This window comes from Passer montanus, unplaced genomic scaffold (genome assembly GCF_014805655.1).
Source record: "Passer montanus isolate IOZ18808 unplaced genomic scaffold, ASM1480565v1 scaffold267, whole genome shotgun sequence".
NCBI lineage: Eukaryota > Metazoa > Chordata > Aves > Passeriformes > Passeridae > Passer > Passer montanus.
The window spans coordinates 106,122-126,529 of record NW_024367339.1 but is presented as its reverse complement, the minus strand read 5'-3'; the positions used below and the strand labels follow the sequence as shown (position 1 = coordinate 126,529).

Here is a 20,408-nt window from a genome sequence, read left to right as displayed (position 1 = left end):
CCTCACGCCCCCTCATCCCCTCCAAAGCCCAACCCCGCCGCCCGCACCCCCCTTCCCCACCTCGCCGCTCCATCCCCGCGGTCCCCCCCGGGAGCCCCCCGCCCTCAGGCCCTCACCGGAGCTGCGGCTCATGCGCTTCTCCCACCCCGCGGGCAGCTTCTCCTCCTCCGCCATCTTCCCTTCCCTCTGCCCGCCCTGCGCGGCCCGCCCCCTCCGCCGCGCCGAGGGGCGGGCAAACCCGCCCTTCCCGCGCTCCCATTGGTCGGCGGAGACGCGGTGCCCTTCAATGTGCACTTTTATTGGCGGAGCCACCCGTCAATCAGGCGCGCGGTGAAGCCGAGAAGCGCGCGGGAAAGGAGGGACAGTGGTCGTGCGTGGACAAACTTGGACGGAACGCAAAGCCGCACCGACGCCTCCGCCGTTCCCGGTTACGGCATCCCGGTCCCGCCGGAGCCACGGAATAACCGGGGACTCCAAAAGCAGCTTTATTATCAATAAATTTTACGCTCCAGAACGCGCGCGGCCGCTTTAAAGCCTCAGCGTGGCGCCGGTTTGGTCACAGAGGGGATGGGAGGGGAAGAACCGGGGGTGGGGAGGAAAACGGGGAACACCGGGAGAACCGGGGGACACCGAAGCCGCTCCTGGTCGTTCATCCCTGTCCTGGATCTCATCCGCAGTAGGGATTAAGGCCATAGGGGGGTGGGTTGGCGGGTTGGAGGTGGGGGGGAGAGGGGTGCGGAGCCCCCCCCCGGGACCTCCGGAGCCTTCCCGGGACCCCTCAGGGGCGTCCCGGTACTTCCTGAGCGCTCCCGGTGCCTCCAGAGCCCACCCGGTACCTGCAGGCCACCATTGTAGTGGGCCCGGAAGGGACATTCTGATGTGAAGGAAGTGACGTCACGCCGACGCCAGTCAGCCGAAGCGTTGCCTGGCAACGGCGTTTGTTGTTAGCAACGGCCAAGATGGCGGCAGGCGCGGCCTGGGCCCCCCCACGGGTGGGTACTGGGGGTTACTGGGAGCTACTGGGAGGTACTGGGAGGGGTCTTTGGGTGCCATGGGGGGCTCTGAGGGGTCACTGGGGACAACGGGGACTGGGAGGGGACAAAAGGCGCCCGAAGCCACCGCGGCCTCGCCTTTTCCCTGCCCTTTCCCTTTTTTCCCGCCCTTTTTTTCCCGCCCTTTCTCCCACCCCTCAGGGACCTGGCGCCATTTTGGGCCGTTTCGACGCAAATTCTTCGGGGATTCCGGAAAAAATTCGGCCGGAATTTGGCCCTGGTGGTGAAATCCAGGTCTCGGTGCCCTCGGAATTGCAGGATTGGTTCCCAAATCCAAGTTTTCTTGGGAAAATTCCAAAAATTGTTTGTTCAGATTTCCCAGGCTCACTTTTTCCCATATTTTGAGGCAGCAGCGCCAGGATTTTGATTCAAAGGGAGGAGGAAAATCCTTGAAAATTCCCCCAAAATCCCCCCAAAAGCCACCGAAATTCAAATAAAAATCTGCCAAAAACCCCAAAATTCAAAGAAACATTGCCCAAAATAAAAAAAATTCTTCAAAATAAATAAAAAATCCCCGCAAATGCACAAAAATTTACCAAAAATAATCTACAAAACTGAAAAAAATGCTCTGCAGCCCAAAAATAACCCATCAAGATCCAAAGAATCCATTAAAATATTTTTTAAATCCCTGAAAATAAAATAAAAAAATCAGAACTATCCATAAGAATCACTGAAAGCCTCACAAAACTCCACAAAAAAATCCATGAAAATCCCACAAAAGTCCACAGAAATCCTCCCAAAAAAACTCTAAAAAAAATAAATTTTAAAAAAAAAAATAAACCCACTAAAAATCCCCAAAAAATCCTCAGAGGAATGGGGGAGAAAATCTGGATTTCTCTAATTGGCTCCAATCCAAGCCCCAAAATCCAACCCCAAAAATTCCTTGGATTAAATTTTAACCCTCTGGAGGGGGAGGGGGAACCGGAACATTCCCAGGACCATTCCCAGAGCACCCCTGATCCGGAAAATCAAAAAAATCCCCCCAAAAATCCCAGGATGGACGAGGAGGAGCTCCAGGATGACCTGCGCCTCTTCCCAGGTGGAATTCCTGGATTTTTTCTGCTTTCCCCAGGGTTTTTCCAAGGGCTTTTCCTTCCCTCTTCCTCCCATGATCAGGGAATTTGGATAATCCCAAAAATTCTGCTCCCGGAAGCTTCAAATTCCTGGTAATCCCAGGAGGAAATCACAAGAATTCCCAAAAGAATCCTGGAAATAATACGGAAATTATTAAAAAATAATTCCCTAATAATTCCCAAAAAAATTCCTTAAATAATTCCCAAAATGATCATTGGAACAAATGATCCCAAATAAAATAATCCTGGAATTAATCAGGAACTATTCCCGGAGTAATTCCTAACAAAAGAAGCCCAAATCCAGGGAATTATTCCCAAATTTTCACCTCCTGGAGGCAAACTTGGAGCATTCCCAGTTATTGATTAACCCCTGGACAAACAGAGCGGGAAAAGCTGGGGGGAAATCCTGGGAAGAGCAGGGAGGGATTTTCCTTGGAGTTTTCCTTGCATTTTCCCTCCATTTTCCTGGATTACCCCTGGATTTTCCTGGATTTTCCCAAATTTTCCCTGGATTTGTCTTCATTTCCCCTCCATTTCCCCCTAGATTTGTTGGATTATCCTGGATCTGTTGAGTTTTCCTATTTTCCCCATTTCCCTGTTTTTCCCGTTTTATCCCTTTATTTCCCATTTTTCCCTGATTTTCCCTGGTTTTCCCCATTTTATCCCACTTCTTTCCCATTTCTCCCCATTTTATCCCAGTTTCCCCTGTTTCTCCCCGTTTCTCCCCATTTCCCCACATTTTTCCCCATTTCTTCCCATTTTTCCAGTTTCACCCCATTTTATCCCCATTTTTCCTCATTTCCCCCATTTTATCCCCATTTCACCCCCATTTTTCCCCATTTCTTCCCATTTTTCCAGTTTCACACCATGTTATCCCCATTTTTCCTCATTTCCCCCATTTTATCCCCATTTCACCCCCATTTTTCCCCATTTTATCCCTGTTTTTATTCCCCATTCCCCCCGTTTTACCCCATTTTCCCATTTTTTACCCCATTTTACCCCATTTTCTACCCCATTTTACCCCATTTTCTACCCCATTTTCCTGATTTTCACCCCGTTTCCCCCCGTTTTACCCTGTTTCCCAGTTTTTACTCAATTTCCCCCCATTTTATCCCAATTTCTTTTCATTTCCTCCCATTTCCCCCCGTTTTACCCCATTTTCCTGGTTTTTACCCTGTTCTCCCCTGTTTCCCCCCGTTTCATCCCCATTTCCCCCCCGTTTCACCCCGTTTTCCCGGTTTTTGCCCCGTTTCACCCCGTTTTCCCGGTTTTTGCCCCGTTTCCCCCCGTTTCACCCCGTTTTCCCGGTTTCCCAGGCGGCGCGGCGCTCCCGGCGCGGCTCCGCTCCTTCCCGGCCGTGTACCTGAGCCTGGCGCTCTCCTCGCTGCTGCTGCTGGGCCTCAGCGCCCTGGCGCTGGCCAGAGGTGACCCCACAGCGTTCCCAAAACCCCACAGCACTCCCAAAACCCCACAGCATTCCCAAAATCCCCAACCCCACAGCATTCCCAAAATCCCACAGCACTCCCAAAATCTCCCGATCCCACAGTGTTCCCAAAATCCCACAGCGTTCCCAAAATCCCACAGCCTTCCCAAAATCCCACAGCCTTCCCAAAATCTCCAATCCCACAGCATTCCCAAAATCCCCAACCCCACAGCGTTCCCAAAATCCCACATCATTCCCAAAATCCCCAACCCCACGGCATTCCCAAAATCCCCCCATTCCCGGAATCCCTCACGTCGGAACTCCCGCTCCGCCCACCCCCAAACCCCATAATTCCTCTTCATTCCCGGAATCCAAGCTGGGAAATTCACCCGGATTCCCGTCCGTCCCCAATTCCCTGAGCTCCCAAATCCTTGAATTCCCTCAGTTCCCCCTTGTTCCCATCCATCCCAATTCCTGGAATTCCCCGAATTCCCATCCCAAATCCTGAAATTCCCTCATTTCCCTGAATTCCCCGAATTCCTTCATTCCCATCCTAATCCCCAAAAAAACCCTCAAATTCCATCTGGAATTGGGGAGGGAAATTCCCAAAATCCCCAAATCCTGGGATAAAAAGGGTGGGAAATTCCCAAGAAAAAAAAAAAAAAACCCAGAGTTCTGATTTTTTGGGAATTTCCCCCTCTTTTTCTTTCCCCCAGTTTCCTCCATTTCCTCCAAACTCCACCAGGAGAGTCCGGAGTGGAATTTTTCCAGCTGGGATTCCTTCCGTAAGTCCCGAAATTCCCTGAATTTTTCCCTTTTCCCTCTGGATATCCCAACACTCGGGGGATTTTGCAGGGAGAGAATTCCCAGATCCCAGAATCTGGGCGATTCTTCCCCCCGGGTTGTTCCCGCAGTGTTCCCGTGCGGGGCGGATTCCCGGGAATGGGAATATTTTTCTGGGAATTGTTATTATTTCTCGCTGGCGCGGCTGAGCTGGGAGCGGGCGCGGGAGCAGTGCCGGGAGCGCCGCGCCCGCCTGGCCGTGGTCGGCAGCTTCGCCGAGCAGGTGACCCCAAATCCCAAATCCCCGAAATCCCAAATCCCCAAAATCCCAGATCCCCAAAATCCCAGATCCCCGAAATCCCAAATCCCCAAAATCCCAAATCCCCAAAATCCCAAATCCCCAATCACCAAAATCCCCATCCCCAAAATCCCAAATCCCCAAAATCCCCACCCTGATCCCAAATCCCAATCCCAAATCTCAAATCCCGGTCCTGAGCCCAGTCTGGATTATCCTGATTTTCCTGATTTTCCCTCTTTTTCCCCATGATCCCAACCCCGACAGTCCCAATTTTCCCGACAATCCTGCTGATCCCAACCATCCCAATTTCCCCAATTTTCCCGGTTTTCCCAATTTTCCTGCTTTTTCCAATTTTTCCTGGTTTTCCCGCTGCCGCAGCAGTTCCTGATGTCCCGCACGCGGAACGAGCGCTTCTGGATCGGGCTCACCGACCGGAATTCCGAGGGAAACTGGGAATGGGTCGACGGCACCGACTACAAATCCTCCTTCACGTGAGCCCCGGATCCCCAAAACCCCGGGATTCCGCCCCAAAATCCTGGGATTCCACCCCAAAACCCCGGGATTCCACCCCAAAGTTGGGATTTGGGGTTTTTTTCCCCACAAAAATCCCACAAATTTGAGGGAATTTGGGATTTTCCCCTCGGAAATCCCACAAATTTGGGGTGTTCTCAGAATTGTCTCCACAGAAAGCGAGCCAAAAAAATGGGATTTGGGGATTGTGGAGTCCAAATGTTGGAATTTTGGCAATTGCCTCCCAAAAAATCCTCCAAGTCTTGACATTTTGGAGAATTTCTCTCCTTTAATATTGCAGTTCCGGGGAATTTCACCCACCAAACCTCGGGATTTTCGCAGAATTCCCCGCCAGAAATGGGAATTTTTACCGGGGACTTTCTTCCCGTCCCAAATCCCGGGTTTTTTTCCCAGGTTTTGGCGTGAGGGGGAGCCCAACGACAGCGGGAGTAACGAGGATTGCGCTCACCTCTGGATCTCCGGGAAGTGGAACGACGTCCACTGCACCTTCGAGTGCTTCTTCGTCTGCGAGCGCCCCCTTTCCCAAAAATCCCCTTTTTCCCACTAAAATCCGGGATCCCCCTTTCCAATTTTCCTGATTCCCCCCACTCCGTGGGGCTGCGATGTGAAATTCCCCAAAAAAAACGGGAATTTTTTGTGGAATAAAAGGAGATTCCTGCTCTGGTTTGGGCGAGTTTGGGATTTTCCTGATTGTTCCTGAACTTTCCTGGAGTTTTCCCAGATTTTTGGGATGGGAAATTCCTGGGGTTTTGGTGGTTTTAAGGCAAAACTCTCTGGGGATTCACGGCTTTGGGAATTTTGTCGGCCCCATTCCCAATTTTTTATAATTTTCCCTAAAAATCAGCATTTCCCAAACTTTTCCCTATTTTTTTCCCTATTTAATTTGGATTTCCAGGGGAAAATTTCCCGGGATTTTGGTGGGTTTGGGGATTCAGGTCCTGGGTGGGTCCAGGATCCCACAGGGATTCGGGAATTTTGTCCTCCCCATACCCCCAACCCCCTCTACATTTCCCCCAAATCCTCCTGCATCCCAAACTTCCCCAAATCCTTCACGTTTGGGGACGGAACTCCCTTTTTTTTTGAGTTCGGAAATTCCCTTTTTTTGGGGGGGAATTCCCATTTTGGGATGGGGGATGAAACAGGAATTCCCAAAAAAAACGGGAATTCCCTCCCCCTTTCCCTTTCCTCCCCCTTCCCCGTGCTCGCCCCCGCCCCTCCCCTCCCCCGGGAGCGCGCACGGGCGGGGGCCCGGTGTCGCTGTCGCGATCCCGCTGTCGCCGCTGTCGCCGTCCCGGTGCCGCTGTCGCCGCCGCGCTCCCGGTGAGTTCCCGTCACCGTCGGGGGGTCCCGCCGTGTCGCGACAGTCGCGATGGGCGCGGGCGGCTCCGGGCGGCACCGGCGCCTCCCGGTTCTCCCTGCCCCGGGATCTTCCCGCTTTTCCCCGTTCCCATCCCGGGCTCTTCCCGGTTTTTCCCCCGTTCCCATCCCGGTCTGTTCCCGGCTTTTCCCCGTTCCTCCCGGGCTCTTTCTGGGGTTTTTTTCCCCGATTTTCCCCCCACTCTCATCCCAGTCTATTCCCGGGTTTTCCCCGCTACCATCCCGGTCTATTCCCCGTTTTTCCCCGTTCCCATCCCGGGCTCTTCCCCGTTTTTCCCCGCTCCCACCCCGGCTTTTCCCCGCTCGCATCTCGGCGCTTTCCCGGTTTTTCTCCTCTCCACTCCCGGTTCCTGCCCGGTTCTCCCTCGGTCCGCTCCCGCTTTCCTCCCGCTCCCATCCCGGGCTCTTCCCGCTCCTTTCCCTCGCTCCCATCCCGGTTTTTTCCCGTTCCCTCCCCTCTCCGTTCCCGATTTTCTCCCGCTCCGTTCCCGGTCTCCTCCCGCTCCTCTCCCGGCGCTTTCCCGGTTCCTCCCCGCTCCGCTCTCGGTTTCTTCCCGGTCCCGTCCCGGTTTCCTCCCGCTCTCATCCCGGTTTTCCTGCCTTTTCCCGCTTTTTCCCGCTTTTCCCGACGTTTCGTCTCCCCGCAGCCGCCGGGATGAAGCCGGAGGAGGCTCCGTCCTGCCGGGAGCAGGGAACGCCGCTCCCGGGAGCCGGTGAGTACCGGGAATTCCGGGGAAAACACCGGGGATATCACTGGGAATTCCCAAAATTCCCTCCCGCACCCCCAGTTCCCGGAAATCCCGGAATTTCGGGATTTTTTGCCATTCCCGGGTCCCTTTTCCCGTTTTTCCCAGAGCTTTCCTCTTTATTCTCGTTTTTTTCCCCAGCTCCAAACCTCCCCCTTTTCCCAACCCCGGTTTTTTTGGGGTTTGTTTTTTTTTTTTTTTAGCAGAATTCCCATGTTTGGTTTTTTGGTTTTTGTTTTTTTTTTTTTCATTTTCCCTGGCTGGAATACAGGATTTTCCCGGGGATTTTCCCTTGATCCCACATTCCCAGAAATTCCCGAAAATTCTCCCTCATTCCCTCTTTAATTATTCCCGGTTTCCCCCTCTAAATTAATCAGGAATTTGGACTTTAAATACTTAATTTTACACCGCGGTGGTGGAAATGGGATTGGGGGAGTGAAAAATGTGGGAAAAAAACCTCAGGAATGGGATAAAAATCCTTGGAAAACCCCCATGAATTTAAATTTGGAATTTCGGGGTCCAAATTGGATCTGGGCTTGGAATTTGGGAATTTGAATTTGGAATTGAAATCGGGATTGGAATTCCAGAGCCCAAATTAAAACTGGGATTAGAATTCCAAATTAAATCGGGCATTGGGGGCTCCCCTCATTTCCATTTTTCCTGGGATTTGGGCAGAAGAAACCCGGGAATGGCCTCGGGAGGAGGAGGAGGCGCTGCCAGAGAAAAGTTGGAATTTTTCCCTCCCTTCCTTCCCTTTGAGGAGTGGCCAAAGATGAAAGTTGGGATAAAAATGAGGGAGAAAATACAAATTCCCAAAAATCCAGAGTGAGAAAAAAAGCCCTGAATCCCCTGGATTCCTTCCCAAAATCCCCCAAATTCTTCTTTTTTTTCCATGGAAAAATATTCCTTTGAATTTCTGGGAGCTCCCCATGGAATTTCCCTGATGTCCAAACACATTTTTCCTGGGTTCTCCCATTTTTCCCCCTGAATTTCCCTGGTTTTCCCTAAATTCTCCCACTTTCCCTATTTTCCTCCAAATTTTCTTGGTTTTCCCCCAAAATGTCCCATTTTCCTCCCAAATTTTCCCATTTTCCTCCCAAGCTGACCCATTTTCCCTAAATTCTCCCATTATTTTCCAAATTTTCCCTTTTTTTTCCTGCATTTTCCCCAGATTTCCTCCAGATTTTCCCCAAATTTTCCCACTTCCCCCAATTCTCCCATTTTCCATGAATTGTCCCTGTTTTGCTTCCAATTTTCTCCTATATTTCTCCCAAACTTTTCCATTTCCCCCAAATTCTCCCATTCTTCTGCCCAATTTCCCATTTTTCCCAAATTCCTCCATCTTTTGCCCGGAATTTCCCTTTTTTTCCCCCCAAATTTCCCCAGTTTCTCCCAGATTTTCCTGTATTTTCCCCCCAATCTCTCCATTTCCCCCAATCTCTCCCATTTTCCCCCTCATTTCCCCAATCTCCCCATTTTCCCCCATCTCTCCGTCTTTCCCCCCAATCTCTCCATTTTCCCCCATTTCCCCAATCTCTCATTCTCCCCATTTTCCCCCCAATCTCTCCAGTTTTCCCCCTCATTTCCCCCAATCTCTCATCCCTCCAATCTCTCATTCCCCCAATCACTCCCTTTCCCCAATCTCTCCTGTTTTTCCCCCTCATTCCCCAATCTCTCATTCCTCCAACCTCTGCCATTTTCCCCCAATCTCCCATTTTCCCCCAATCTCCCATTTCCCCAACCTCTCATTTCCCCCAATCTCTCATTTTCCCCAGTCTCTGATATTTTCCCCCCAATCTCTCATTTTCCCAATCTCCCACTTCCCCAGTCTCTCCCGTTTTCCCCAATCTCCCATTCCCCCAATCTCTCATTTCCCTCAACCTCCCTGATTTTTCCCCCTCATTCCCCCACTCTCCCATTCCCCCAATCTCTCCTGGTTTTCCCCCAACCTCTCCCATTCCCCCATCCCTCATTCCCCCAGCCTCTCCCATTTTCCCCAATCTCCCATTCCCCAATCTCTCATTTCCCTCAGCCTCCCTGATTTTTCCCCCTCATTCCCCCACTCTCCCATTTCCCCAGTATCTCCTGGTTTTCCCCCAGTCTCTCCCATTCCCCCATCCCCTCATTCCCCCATCCCCTCATTCCCCCAGTCTCTCCCATTCCCCCAGTCTCTCCCATTCCCCCCATCCCTCATTCCCCCATCCCTCATTCTCTCGGTCCCCAGGCTCCCCTCCCGCGGTGCCGGTGCGCTGCGCGGGCTGCGGCCGCGGGATCCGGGACCGGTTCCTGCTGCGGGTGAACGAGCGCTCGTGGCACGAGCGGTGCCTGCGCTGCTCCGAGTGCGGCCGGGGGCTGCGGGGCCGCTGCTTCAGCCGCGAGCGCCGCCTGCTCTGCGGCCCCGACTACGACAGGTGAGTGCTGCTTCCCCTCCATTTCCCCCTTTTCCTCCCGATTTTCCCTTTTTCCCCAGATTTTCCCCCTTTTCCCCCCCGATTTCCCCCAATTTTCCCCTTTTCCCCCCCCATTTTCCCCCTTTTCCTCCCGATTTTCCCAATTGTCCCCTTTTTTCCCTCCAATTTTCCCCCTTTCCCCCCCGATTTTCCCCCTCTTTTCCACCAATTTCCCCCTTTTCCCCCGATTTTCCCCCTATTTTTCCCCTTTCCCCCCTATTTTCCCCCGATTTTCTCCTTTTCCCCTGATTTTCCCCTTTTCCCGATTTTTCCCGATTTTCCCCCTTTTTTCCACCAATTTCTCCCTTTTTCCCCCTTTTCCCCCCAATTTTCCCCTTTTCCCCCCGATTTTCCCCATTTTCCCCCCAATTTTCCCCTTTTTTCTCCGATTTTCCTCTTTTTTCCCCCAGTTTTCCCATTTCCCCCCTGATTTTACCCTGATTTTCCCCATTTTTCAAGGGTTGTTTCCCCATTCCTCAAGGTTTTTTTCCCCTGGCTTTCCATGATTTTCCCCATTCCCCCCCACTCCCCAATTTTCCCAATTTTTCAAGGTGGTTTTGCCCATTTTCCAAGGTTCTCCCCCCACTTTTGAAGGTTTTTTCCCTCATTTTTCAAGGTTTGTTTCCCTGGTTTTTCCATTATTGTTCCAAATTTTCCAGGAATTTCCCTCCCTTTTTCCCAAGGAACTGGATGAGGAGGAACAGGACCCTTTCCCCCACAAAAACCCCAAATCCAAAGGGATTTTTCATGGAATTCTCCCCTTTCCGGGGCCCCTTCCAGAGGCACCTGTCCCGTAAATCGGGAAAAAAAATAAAATAAAATAAAAAAAGGGAGGAAAACTCCCTTTGGAATCCCTTTGAAGTCGGATTTCTGGGAATTCGGGAGGGCTCCGAGCCCTTGGAGCCGTTCCCAGCCTCCTCCTCCAGAGTTTTTCGGGATGAACTCGGCTCGAACTCCTTTCCCAGCTCTTCTTTCCTCAGCTTTTTGAGGCTTTTCCTGGAATTTTGGGGGGTTGTTTTTGGATCTGATCCCACCCCATCCCCAGATTCCCATCGGGATCCCCTCGGGAATTCCCAACCCTGGATATTCCTGACCCGTGGGTTGGGGAAACGCCGGGAATTTGGGCCCAGGATTTGGGGAATCCTCGGGAAAACCAAATTCCCACTTTTCCCCCCAGTTTTTTCCCGGTTTCCCCCTCATTTTTCCCCATTTTTTCCCAATTTCTCCCACTCTTCCCACATTTCCTCCCTTTTTCCCCAATTTTCTCACTTTTCCAAGCACCCAACCCCCCCAGACCCAAAATTCCCACAAAAGCCAGGGCAAAAAATTCCGAATTTTCCCCCCTCAGGGGGTTAAAAATCTGGGATTTGGTCATTCCAGGTGTCAAAAATCTTGAGTTTTGGCCATTCCCAAGGTTAAAAATGGGAATTTTGGCTCCATTGGAGCAGATCCGTGCCCTTTCCCACCCAGAAAAATTTCGGGAACAGGGCCCAGGTTTGGTTAATCTTTAATTCCGTGGGGGAGCAGCGAATTCCAGAGGCACAAATCTGGGAAAAAAATGGGATCCGTGTCAAAATCCTGGGATTTGGGGGTCTGTTTTCCATTTTTTGGGTTTTTTTGGGATCAAGGTTTGGGGAATTTGGGAATTCGGATTCCAAGGGGTGAGGAGAAGGGGGAAATTTGGGAAGCTGGGGGAAATCCGGGACTTTTTTGGGATGAAAAGGAGGGAAATGGGCGCTGGGGGTGGATTTAGGAAATGTGGGAATTCTGGGATTCCCCATTCCCCTTCTCCCAGCTCCTGGATCTCTTGGGAGAACGAATCCCATGGAATTAATTCCCTCAATCCCATCAAATTCCCAAATCCCATTCATTCCCGCAGCCTCATTTGCATATTCCCTTCATTTCCTGGGGTTCATTAAAAGATAATTTTTTCCGTGGGTTTTTTTCCCACCCCGGGCTGGATTTTTCCCATTTTTCCTGATTTTTCCTTTCCCTGTTTTTCTTTCTTTCCCTCTTTTTTAATTCCAATTTTTCTCCTTCTTTCCCAATTTTTTCCCTGTTTTTTCTTTCTTTCTTTCTTTCCCTGCTTTCTCATTAATACTAATTCCTAATAACTATCCAGATTATTATTAAAGAGTAATAATTCTACTTATTTGGTATTATTTATTTCAATTATTTAATTAAAATTAATAGAGTTATTATTATTTATTATTAATTATTCATTAGTACAATTATACTCCACTCTTCTATTATTATTATTATTTTAAATTTTTTGTTATATTCTACTTATTATTTATTCTCATTTCTCATTGACTATAATTGATTCAAATTATTAGCATTATTATCAGTTACTGTTAATTATTACTAATTATTATTAAATATTACCATTTTATTCCCCCCTTCTATTACTATTAAGCCCAACTCTCATTAGTAACAATAATCATCAGAATTAACTACTAGTCCAGCTTCTGTTAATTATTAATAATTATTGTCACTGCTAATAAAGATTTGGATAATAAATATGATGGGTTAATTACTATTAATATTAATAAATATTTTAAAATTGTGAATATCCCCCTTTTTATTCCCTGCTTTTCTCCCCTTCTCCTCGTCCCCACCTTTAATTAACCCTCCCCCAATGAATCATTAATGAGCTCCCCTCATTAAATCCTCATTAATTCCTCCCTTCCCCCACTCCCACTTTTCCCATTTTTTATTTTATTCCAATTTTTTTTTCCCCTCCCCCCGGAATGGGCAGAAAAAGCCGGAAATTGGAAAAGGCCAACAGGAAATTGAGGCGGGATAAGATCGGGAGGGAGACGGAGAATTCCTGCCTGGAATTTTAATGGATCCAAACCTCAGCCCAAATCCCTTCTTTTCCCTCTTTTTTCCCCAAAAAAAACAAATCCAGGAGGAAAAATCAGAAAAATTTCCCTTTCTTTTCCTTCTTTCCCCCCCCACCCCTAAAAAACCCCAAATCCAAGAGGAAAAATCAAAAATAAAATCCCACTTTTAAGGAAAACCACCCCAAATCCCAAAACCACCCCAAATCCCTCCAAAAAATCCAAACATCTCCCAAAAAATTGCTTTTTTTTTTTTCCTTTTCCCCCCAAAAACCCCAAATCTGGGAGGAAAACAAGCCCTAAAATTCTTTTAAAAATCTGATTTTTAGGGAAACACCCCACAAAAATCCCCAAAACTCGGGAGTTTCCATAAAATCCAAGGGCTTGGAAGGGAAACCTCCGGAAAAATCCAATTCCAGCCCTGGGGGCTGCGACCCCCCCCAATTCCAGCGGAAATTGCTCCGGGATAATCGGATCAGCTCCGTTATTAAATTTTCCAACCCCGGCTCCGTTATTAAAATTCCCAGAATTCCGAGCTCCGGCACCAAAGGGGGAAAAAAAAGGAATTTTTTTATCCCTTTTTATTTTTTTTTTTCCATGCGGTTTTTATGCGGATGGGAAAGGGAAAAATGAGGGAAATCCCCCCCAAAAAATGGGAAAATCCCAAAAAATGGGAGCTCACCCCGAGTTTTCCTCCACGAGGATGGGAGGGGTGAGGAGGGCATCCCAAAAATGGGATTTTCTGGGATTTTCCAGGGTTTTTTTCTCAGGGAAAAACTGCTTGGAATGTTCAGCTGTTCCCAAATCCGGTCATTCCCAAAAAAAACAGGCCCCAAAAATGGGGATTCTCCTGGGAAAAAGGGATTTGGGATCACTCCCATTTTCACAATTCCCATTCCCCCTTTTTAGGGAAGCTTCTCCTCTTTCCCAAATCCCTCTGGAAAAACCCAAAAACTCCTGGGGAAAAAACCCAACCCCCCCCCTTTTCCCACAATCCTGTTTCCATGGAAACCCCGAGGGAATTATTGGGATTTAAGCGGATTCCAGGGATATTAAAAAAGCTGGGAGAGGCTCTCCAGGAATTCCCAGGAATTTTAATTCCCACTAATTGGAGATGACGGGGATTTTATGAGCCTGGGGTTGCTTTATTCCCAAAAAAAGGGCTGGAAAAGTGGGGGGAAATCCCCTTTTTTTTGGGAATTCTGGTGGGAACATCCCAAAACCCCCAAATACTGGGCTACAAAGGGCAGGAATGTCCCAAAAACCCAAATCCCGGGATCTTTTCCCCCAGATCCCGGGATTTTTCCCCGAAATCCCATTTTTCTCCCTCAAATCCCTTTTTTCCCCCCAAAAAAATCAAAATATTTTCCTCCACATCCCAGAATACTTCCACTCCAAACCCCAGGATATTTTCCCCCAATTCCTAAGATATTTCTCCCAAACCGCTGGATTTTTTTCCACCCTACATCCCAGGATATTCCCCCACATCCCAGGATATTTTCCCCCAAATCCCAGGATATTTCTCCCAAATCGCTGGATTTTTCTCTGCCCCACATACCGGGATATTTCCCCCCACATCCTGGAATATTTCTCCCCATATCCCGGGATATTCCCCCCATATCCTGGGATATTTCCCCCCCACATCCCAGGACATTCCCCCCATATCCCGGGATATTCCCCCCATATCCTCCCCACGTCCCAGGATATCCCCCCCTATTCCCGGGACATTTCCCCCCCCTATCCCGGGATATTCCCCCCCCATATCCCGGGACGCCCCCCGCTCTCCGCAGGCTGTTCCCGCGCCGCTGCAGCCGCTGCCTGGGCGCCGTGGGGCGCTCGGAGCGGATCCTGCGCCTCCCCGGGCGCCTTTTCCACGAGCGCTGCCTGGGCTGCGGCCGCTGCGGGCGCCGCCTGCGCCGCGGGGACGAGTTCGTGCTGCGGGACGGGCGCGTGCTGTGCCGGGGCCACGCCGAGCCCGGCGCCGCGGGGCAGGATGCAGGTAAAAGTAAAAATAATTTTTAAAAAAAATTGGGGGGGTTTTGGGGATTTTTTTCATGAATTTTTTGGGGTTTTTTTTTTAATTTTTTGGGGTTTTTTTCAATATTTTTTAGGGTTTTTTTGGGAATTTTTAGGGGATTTTTTCAATATATTTTAAGGGTTTTTCTTGAATTTTTGAGGGATTTTTTTTTCAAGATTTTTTAGGGTTTTTTTTTTTAATTTTTTGGGGTTTTTTTCAATATTTTTTAGGGTTTTTTTGGGAATTTTTAGGGGATTTTTTCAATATTTTTAGGGGGGGTTTTGGAATTTTTTGGGGGGATTTTTTTCAAGATTTTTTTTCAAGATTTTTTTCAAGATTTTTTGGGGATTGTTTCAATTTTTTTTAGGTATTTGCGGATTTTTTCAATATATTTTAAGGGTTTTTCTTGAATTTTTGAGGGATTTTTTTTTTCAAGATTTTTTAGGGTTTGTTTTTTTTTTTAATTTTGGGGGATATTTTTCAAGATTTTTTGGGGGTTTTATGGAAAATTTGGGGGATTTTTTAAAGATTTTAAAGGAGATTTTTTTTTCAAGATTTTTTGGGGGTTTTATGGAAAATTTGGGGGATTTTTTAAAGATTTTAAAGGATATTTTTTCAAGATTTTTTGAGTGGTTTTTTTTTTTAATTTTTGGGGATTTTTTTCAAGATTTTTTTCCCCCCAAGATTTCAAGATTTTTGGGATTTTTTTTCAATATTTTTTTCAGGTATTTGGGGATTTTTTTCAACATTTCTCCCCCCAAAATTCCCTTTTTTTTTTGTTTTATTTTTCCCAGCCACAGCTGGGAGCGAGGACGAGGAGGGCCGGGATTCCCGACGCTCCCGGAATTCCGAGGGGAAGGATCCCAAACGTTCCAAGCGGCCCCGAACCATCCTGAGCTCCCAACAGCGCCGCGCCTTCAGAGCCTCCTTCGAGGTCTCCTCCAAACCCTGCCGGAAGGTGCCGGAACGTTCCGGAATGTTCCGGGAATGGGCTGGGAATGTGCCGGAACGTTCCGGAATGGGCTGGGATTGATCAGGGACTGATTATTTCAGGATTGTTTCAGGATTTTGGGATGGGGCTCTGGGCTTCTGGAGTTGGGATCGGGGCCAGAATTCCCAGGGAATTTCCCCCATTCCCGATCTCCTTCATGGAATTCCAAGGGAGTTTCCCCCATTCCCGGTCTCCTTCCCAGAATTCCCAGGGATTTTCCCCCATTCCCGGTCTCCTTCCCGGAATTCCCAGGGAATTTCCCCCATTCCTGGTCTCCTTCCCGGAATTCCCAGGGATTTTCCCCCATTCCCGGTCTCCTTCCCGGAATTCCCAGGGATTTTCCCCCATTCCCGGTCTCCTTCCCGGAATTCCAAAGGATTTTTCCAGGTGCGGGAGACGCTGGCGGCCGAGACAGGGCTGACGGTCCGGGTGGTCCAGGTGTGGTTCCAGAACCAACGAGCCAAGGTGGGAATTCCCGGAGTTCCCAGGATTCCGCAATAAGAACCAACCCCAAATCCTCCAAACTCGGGGTTTTGTGGGAATTGTGGGATTTTCCCAGAATTTCTCCGGGTGTTTTTCCCCCCAGATGAAGAAGATCGCCCGCAGGCAGCAGCAGCAGGAGCAGCTCGGGAATTCCAGAGGGGGAATTCCAGCAGGGAGAGGATCCGGGAGGAGCGGCCGGGATGGGAACGAGGATGAGGAGGGTTGGGAATGACGGGGATGGGAAAATGGGAATGGGGATGGGAAACCAGGAATGGGAAAATGGGAATGGGGATGGAAAAATGGGAATGGGGATGGGAAACCAGGAATGGGAAAATGGGAATGGGGATGGGAAAATGGGAATGGGGATGGGAAAATGGGGTGGGAAAATGGGAATGGGGTGGGAAAACATGGATGGCGTGGGAAAATGGGAATGGGGTGGGAAAATGGGATGGGAAAATGGGAATGGGGTGGGAAAATGGGATGGGAAAATGGGAATGGGGTGGATGTGGGATGGAGGGATCGGAAATCGCGGAGTCACAACATCCCACATCCCAACATTCCCAACGTTCCCAGGCCTGCAGCAGATCCTGGTCCCGTTTTCCCGGATTCCGGAGCCCAACGGATTCGGGAGCGAGGCCGGAACGTTCCGGGGAACGGCGCCCCCGGAGCTGCGGCCCTACGGTAACCGCGGGAATTCCAGGAATCGCGTCGGGAATGCCGGGGCCCCCGCCCGGTTTTCCCCCCCTCCCCAACCCCTTTTCCCATTTTTTCCCAATTTTTCCCGACTTTTCCCAGACTCTGAGGGAGTTTTCCGGGAGTTGGACGGGGACGCCCTGGGATCCTTGATTCCCACGGAGAATTCCCAGCAGCTGATCCTCGGGAATGCCGGAATTCCCGAAATGCCGGCGCCCGGGGATGCCCTGGAGCGCCTGTACCCCGGGAATCCCAGAATTCCCGAAATGCCCGAGCCCGGGAATCCCATGGAGCGCCTGTACTCCATGCAGAGCTCCTACTTCACCTCCTGACATCCCGGAATTCCCGAAAATCCCAGTCCTGGGAATCCCAAAAAACCGGGGTCGAACCCCTCCAAGATTCCGCTGGAATTTGGGATTTTCCTTCTGCTCCCGTGCCAATTTTTGGGAATTTTTGTGGGGGGATTTTTTTGGGAATGCTTCTTTTTTTTTCCTTTCTTTTTTTGCATGTCCGGTGGGAAATAAATCCCAGAAAAAAAATTTAAAAAGAGAGAAAAGTTTTAAAAGTTTTGGGAATTTGGGGATTTTGGGGTGGGATTGGAATTCCCAGGAATTTTGGGGCTCCCAAGGGTTGAGAAGGCTCCTGGAATTCCCAGGATATTTTTTTTTTTCATGGAAAACACTGACTCCAACCCTGAATAATTCCATGGGACCACGAGATTCCCAAAAAAACCCCAAAATCTGAGAGGAAGCCAAGGAAAAACTGGAAAAGAGGGAAAAGGTGGGAAAGAAAGGAAAAAAGATGGGAAAGAAAGGAGAAAATTGGGAATGAAAAGAAGGAAAAGCAGAATTTTGGTCCCATCCTGAAGATTCCTGGGGAGACCCCGCTGGAATTTTTTATTTCTTCCTCCAATTTTTGGGATAAAAGCGTGGGAATCCGCAGGGAATTGCAGATCAGGTCCCACATCCTGGGGCTCCTTTTCCAGAGGGGCAGTTCCCAGGATTTGGGAGGAGATTCCGGAAGGTTCCGAGGCTTTCCCAGCATTCCCGGAGGGGTTTTAATTCCAGGGATTCTCTGGGGAGGGAGAAAAAAAAGGGAAAAAAAAATTCACACTTTCATCCCAAAATTCCACCCCGAATTTCCTTTTTTTTCCACCGTTTTTACCCCAAAATTCACCTGTGGAGGTGCCCCTGGTGGCATCCCCAGGGGTGTCCCTGGGGTCGTCCCCGGGGCTGGCACTGGGGCTGGCACTGGGGGTGGCACTGGGGGTGGCACTCTGGGTGACATTCTGGGCACACAGCAGGAACTGGGTGACATTGGGGTCACATTTGGGGGTTTAATTTCCATTTTTACCCAAAAATTCACCTGTGGAGGTGCCCCCGGGGCTGGCACTGGGGGTGTCCCCAGGTGTGGCACTGGGGGTGGCACTCTGGGTGACATTCTGGGCACAGAGCAGGAACTGGCTGACACTGGGGCCACTTTTGAGGGATTAATTCCCGTTTTTACCCCAAAATTCAACATCCTGGGGCTCCTTTTCCAGAGGGGCAGTTCCCAGGATTTGGGAGGAGATTCCGGAAGGTTCCGAGGCTTTCCCAGCATTCCCGGAGGGGTTTTAATTCCAGGGATTCTCTGGGGAGGGAGAAAAAAAAGGGAAAAAAAAATTCACACTTTCATCCCAAAATTCCACCCCGAATTTCCTTTTTTTTCCAGCTTTTTCCATGGGGAAAAAAAAAAAAATTTAGGATTTTAGGGAATTCGAATCCCAAAATTCCCTCCTGAAATTCGGAATTTCCTGAGGCAGGAAGGGCCAGGGCCACTTTTGGGGTTTAAGTCCCATTTCTGTCCCAAAATTCCAGCTCCAAATTCCCTTCCAGGGGCTCCAGCCTCACCGGGGGTGGCACTGGGGGTGGCACTGGGGGTGGCACTGGGGGTGGCACTGGGGGTGGCACTGGGGGTGGCACTGGGGGTGGCACTGGGGGTGGCACTGGGGGTGGCACTGGGGGTGGCACTGGGGGTGACATTCTGGGCGCAGAGCAGGAACTGGCTGACACTGGGGCCACTTTTGAGGGAGTAATTCCCGTTTGTACCCCAAAATTCACCTGTGGAGGGGCCCCTGGTGGCATCCCCGGGGCTGGCACTGGGGGTGTCCCTGGCAGTGTCCCCAGGTGTGGCACTGGGGGTGACATTCTGGGCACAGAGCAGGAACTGGCTGACACTGGGGCCACTTTTGAGGGATTAATTCCCGTTTTTACCCCAAAATTCACCTGTGGAGGTGCCCCTGGTGGCATCCCCGGGGCTGGCACTGGGGGTGGCACTCTGGGTGACATTCTGGGTGACATTCTGGGCGCAGAGCAGGAACTGGCTGGCCTGGGGCCCGCACTGCGCCGTGCCCCGCGGCCGCTCCCGCAGGCAGCGCTCGAAGGCCCCGAAGGACTCGGAGCAGTCGCGGCGGATCCGGCGAACCAGGGGGCTGGAAATGGGGGGGAAAGGGGAAAAGGGCGGGAAAACAGCGGGGGGAAAAGGGGGAAAAGTGGGGGAAAATGGGGGAAATATTGGGGGAAAATGGGGGGAATATTGGGGGAAAAATTGGGGAAAGTATCAGGGGAAAAAGGGAAAAAATCAGGGAAATATCGGGGGAAAAATGGGAAAAAATCAGGGAAAAAATCAGGGAAATATCGGGGGAAAAATGGGAAAAAATCAGGGAAATATCGGGGGGGAAAATTGGGGAAAATATCAGGGAAAATGGGAAAACATTGGGGAAAATATCAGGGGGAAAACGGGGGGAAAATCAGGGAAAAATGGGAAAAAATCAGGGAAAATATTGGCGGGAAATGGGGAAACATGATGGGAAAATATCAGGGGAAAAACGGGAAAATAATGGGGAAAAACGGGCAAACATCAGGAAAGCTGGGAAAACACCGGGATTGGGATCGAGGGCACAGGAGCCACGCCGCGATCAGCCCCAGGGATGGGAGCAGCGTCCCCGATGTCCCCGGTGTCCCCGGTCTGTCACTCCCCGGTGTCCCCGGTGTCCCCGGTGTGTCACTCCCCGGTGTCCCCGGTGTCCCCCGTCTGTCACTCCCGGTGTCCCCGGTGTGTCACTCCCCGGTGTGTCACTCCCGGTGTCCCTGGTCTGTCACTCCCCGGTGTCCCCGGTGTGTCACTCCCGGTATCCCCGGTGTGTCACTCACTGGCCGGAGGCGCACTCGGTGACGCTCAGGGACAGCTGGTGACAGTCGCGGTGCCAGCTCCCGGGGCTGGCGGCCACGCAGCGCCCGTAGCGCTCCAGCTCCGGCCCGCAGAGCTGGGCGGTGACGGCCAGCGCCTCCCTGCGACAGCGACAGCGACAGCGACAGTGTCACCTCCCGGGACAGCGACAGCGACATCACCGCGACAGCGGGGCTGGAAACGGGGGGACACCGAGGGGACACCGAGGGAACACCAGGGACACGAAAGGACACGAAGAGACACGAAGGGACACCCAGGGGACACGAGGGACACCAGGGGACGCCCAGGGGACGCGGCCCGGCCCCGCCGCCCCTCACTCACATGGCGCCTTCTCCTCCGCCGCCGCTTCACTTCCGCCACTCCTTCCCTCTGCGCACGCGCCCCGCTCTCACTTCCGCCACTCCTTCACTCTGCGCATGC

The 20,408-nt window shown here is 50.7% G+C and overlaps 4 protein-coding genes and 1 long non-coding RNA gene across 7 annotated transcripts in view; 2 read left to right on the top strand and 3 right to left on the bottom strand.

Annotated features, from left to right (window-relative positions):
* Positions 1 to 210, bottom strand: part of PIN1 (peptidylprolyl cis/trans isomerase, NIMA-interacting 1) — a 4,219-nt gene extending 4,009 nt beyond the window's left edge. Inside the window, exon 1 of the mRNA XM_039712398.1 lies at positions 117 to 210. Within this exon, the coding sequence (XP_039568332.1) occupies positions 117 to 174 (58 nt within the window). The 5' untranslated portion in view covers positions 175 to 210. The remainder of the gene's footprint in view (positions 1 to 116) is intronic.
* Positions 211 to 1,843: 1,633 nt separating this feature from the next.
* On the top strand, positions 1,844 to 5,826 carry LOC120503678 (hepatic lectin-like). 3 transcript variants are annotated; one of them, XM_039712396.1, is made up of 6 exons: positions 1,944 to 2,091; positions 3,442 to 3,549; positions 4,265 to 4,333; positions 4,463 to 4,614; positions 5,011 to 5,120; positions 5,554 to 5,826. In XM_039712396.1, the coding sequence occupies exons 1-6, from the start codon at positions 2,049 to 2,051 to the stop codon at positions 5,705 to 5,707; spliced, it is 636 nt and encodes a 211-aa protein (XP_039568330.1). In that variant the 5' UTR covers positions 1,944 to 2,048; the 3' UTR covers positions 5,708 to 5,826. The 3 variants fall into 3 exon arrangements, with proteins under 3 accessions (XP_039568331.1, XP_039568330.1, XP_039568329.1); XM_039712395.1 differs by having other exon boundaries at positions 5,008 to 5,120; XM_039712397.1 differs by lacking the exon at positions 4,463 to 4,614 and having other exon boundaries at positions 1,844 to 2,091; positions 5,008 to 5,120; positions 5,554 to 5,578.
* Positions 5,827 to 6,426: 600 nt separating this feature from the next.
* On the top strand, positions 6,427 to 17,267 carry LOC120503676 (LIM homeobox transcription factor 1-beta-like). The gene is made up of 9 exons (XM_039712394.1): positions 6,427 to 6,480; positions 7,185 to 7,250; positions 9,508 to 9,694; positions 14,367 to 14,575; positions 15,388 to 15,551; positions 15,972 to 16,049; positions 16,171 to 16,288; positions 16,641 to 16,748; positions 16,863 to 17,267. Exons 2-9 carry the CDS (start codon positions 7,193 to 7,195, stop codon positions 17,090 to 17,092), a joined length of 1,152 nt encoding a protein of 383 aa, XP_039568328.1. The 5' UTR covers positions 6,427 to 6,480; positions 7,185 to 7,192; the 3' UTR covers positions 17,093 to 17,267.
* A 342-nt stretch (positions 17,268 to 17,609) lies between these two features.
* LOC120503674 lies at positions 17,610 to 17,971 on the bottom strand. Its single transcript, XR_005627812.1, has 2 exons — positions 17,937 to 17,971; positions 17,610 to 17,834 (listed from the first exon to the last, which is right to left on the bottom strand). It is a non-coding gene; the product is annotated as an uncharacterized LOC120503674 (long non-coding RNA).
* Positions 17,972 to 18,274: 303 nt separating this feature from the next.
* CHCHD5 (coiled-coil-helix-coiled-coil-helix domain containing 5) lies at positions 18,275 to 20,403 on the bottom strand. The gene is made up of 4 exons (XM_039712391.1): positions 20,310 to 20,403; positions 19,952 to 20,089; positions 19,025 to 19,230; positions 18,275 to 18,389 (listed from the first exon to the last, which is right to left on the bottom strand). Coding segments are annotated over exons 1-4 (363 nt in total). The 5' UTR covers positions 20,312 to 20,403; the 3' UTR covers positions 18,275 to 18,372.
* Between the last annotated feature and the right edge of the window lie 5 nt (positions 20,404 to 20,408).

Excerpts from the sequence above, each read along its gene's own strand:
- LOC120503678 (XM_039712395.1), top strand. The coding sequence starts at position 2,049 with ATGGACGAGGAGGAGCTCCAGGATGACCTGCGCCTCTTCCCAG. Across the intron at positions 3,550-4,264 it reads CGCCCTGGCGCTGGCCAGAG|TTTCCTCCATTTCCTCCAAA; the intron begins GTGACCCCACAG and ends TCTTTCCCCCAG. Across the intron at positions 4,334-4,462 it reads TTCCAGCTGGGATTCCTTCC|TGTTCCCGTGCGGGGCGGAT; the intron begins GTAAGTCCCGAA and ends TTGTTCCCGCAG.
- LOC120503676 (XM_039712394.1), top strand. The coding sequence starts at position 7,193 with ATGAAGCCGGAGGAGGCTCCGTCCTGCCGGGAGCAGGGAACGCCGCTC. Across the intron at positions 7,251-9,507 it reads AACGCCGCTCCCGGGAGCCG|GCTCCCCTCCCGCGGTGCCG; the intron begins GTGAGTACCGGG and ends CTCGGTCCCCAG. Across the intron at positions 16,289-16,640 it reads TGGGAACGAGGATGAGGAGG|GCCTGCAGCAGATCCTGGTC; the intron begins GTTGGGAATGAC and ends CAACGTTCCCAG.
- CHCHD5 (XM_039712391.1), bottom strand. Across the intron at positions 19,231-19,951 it reads ACCGAGTGCGCCTCCGGCCA|CCCCCTGGTTCGCCGGATCC; the intron begins GTGAGTGACACA and ends CCCCATTTCCAG.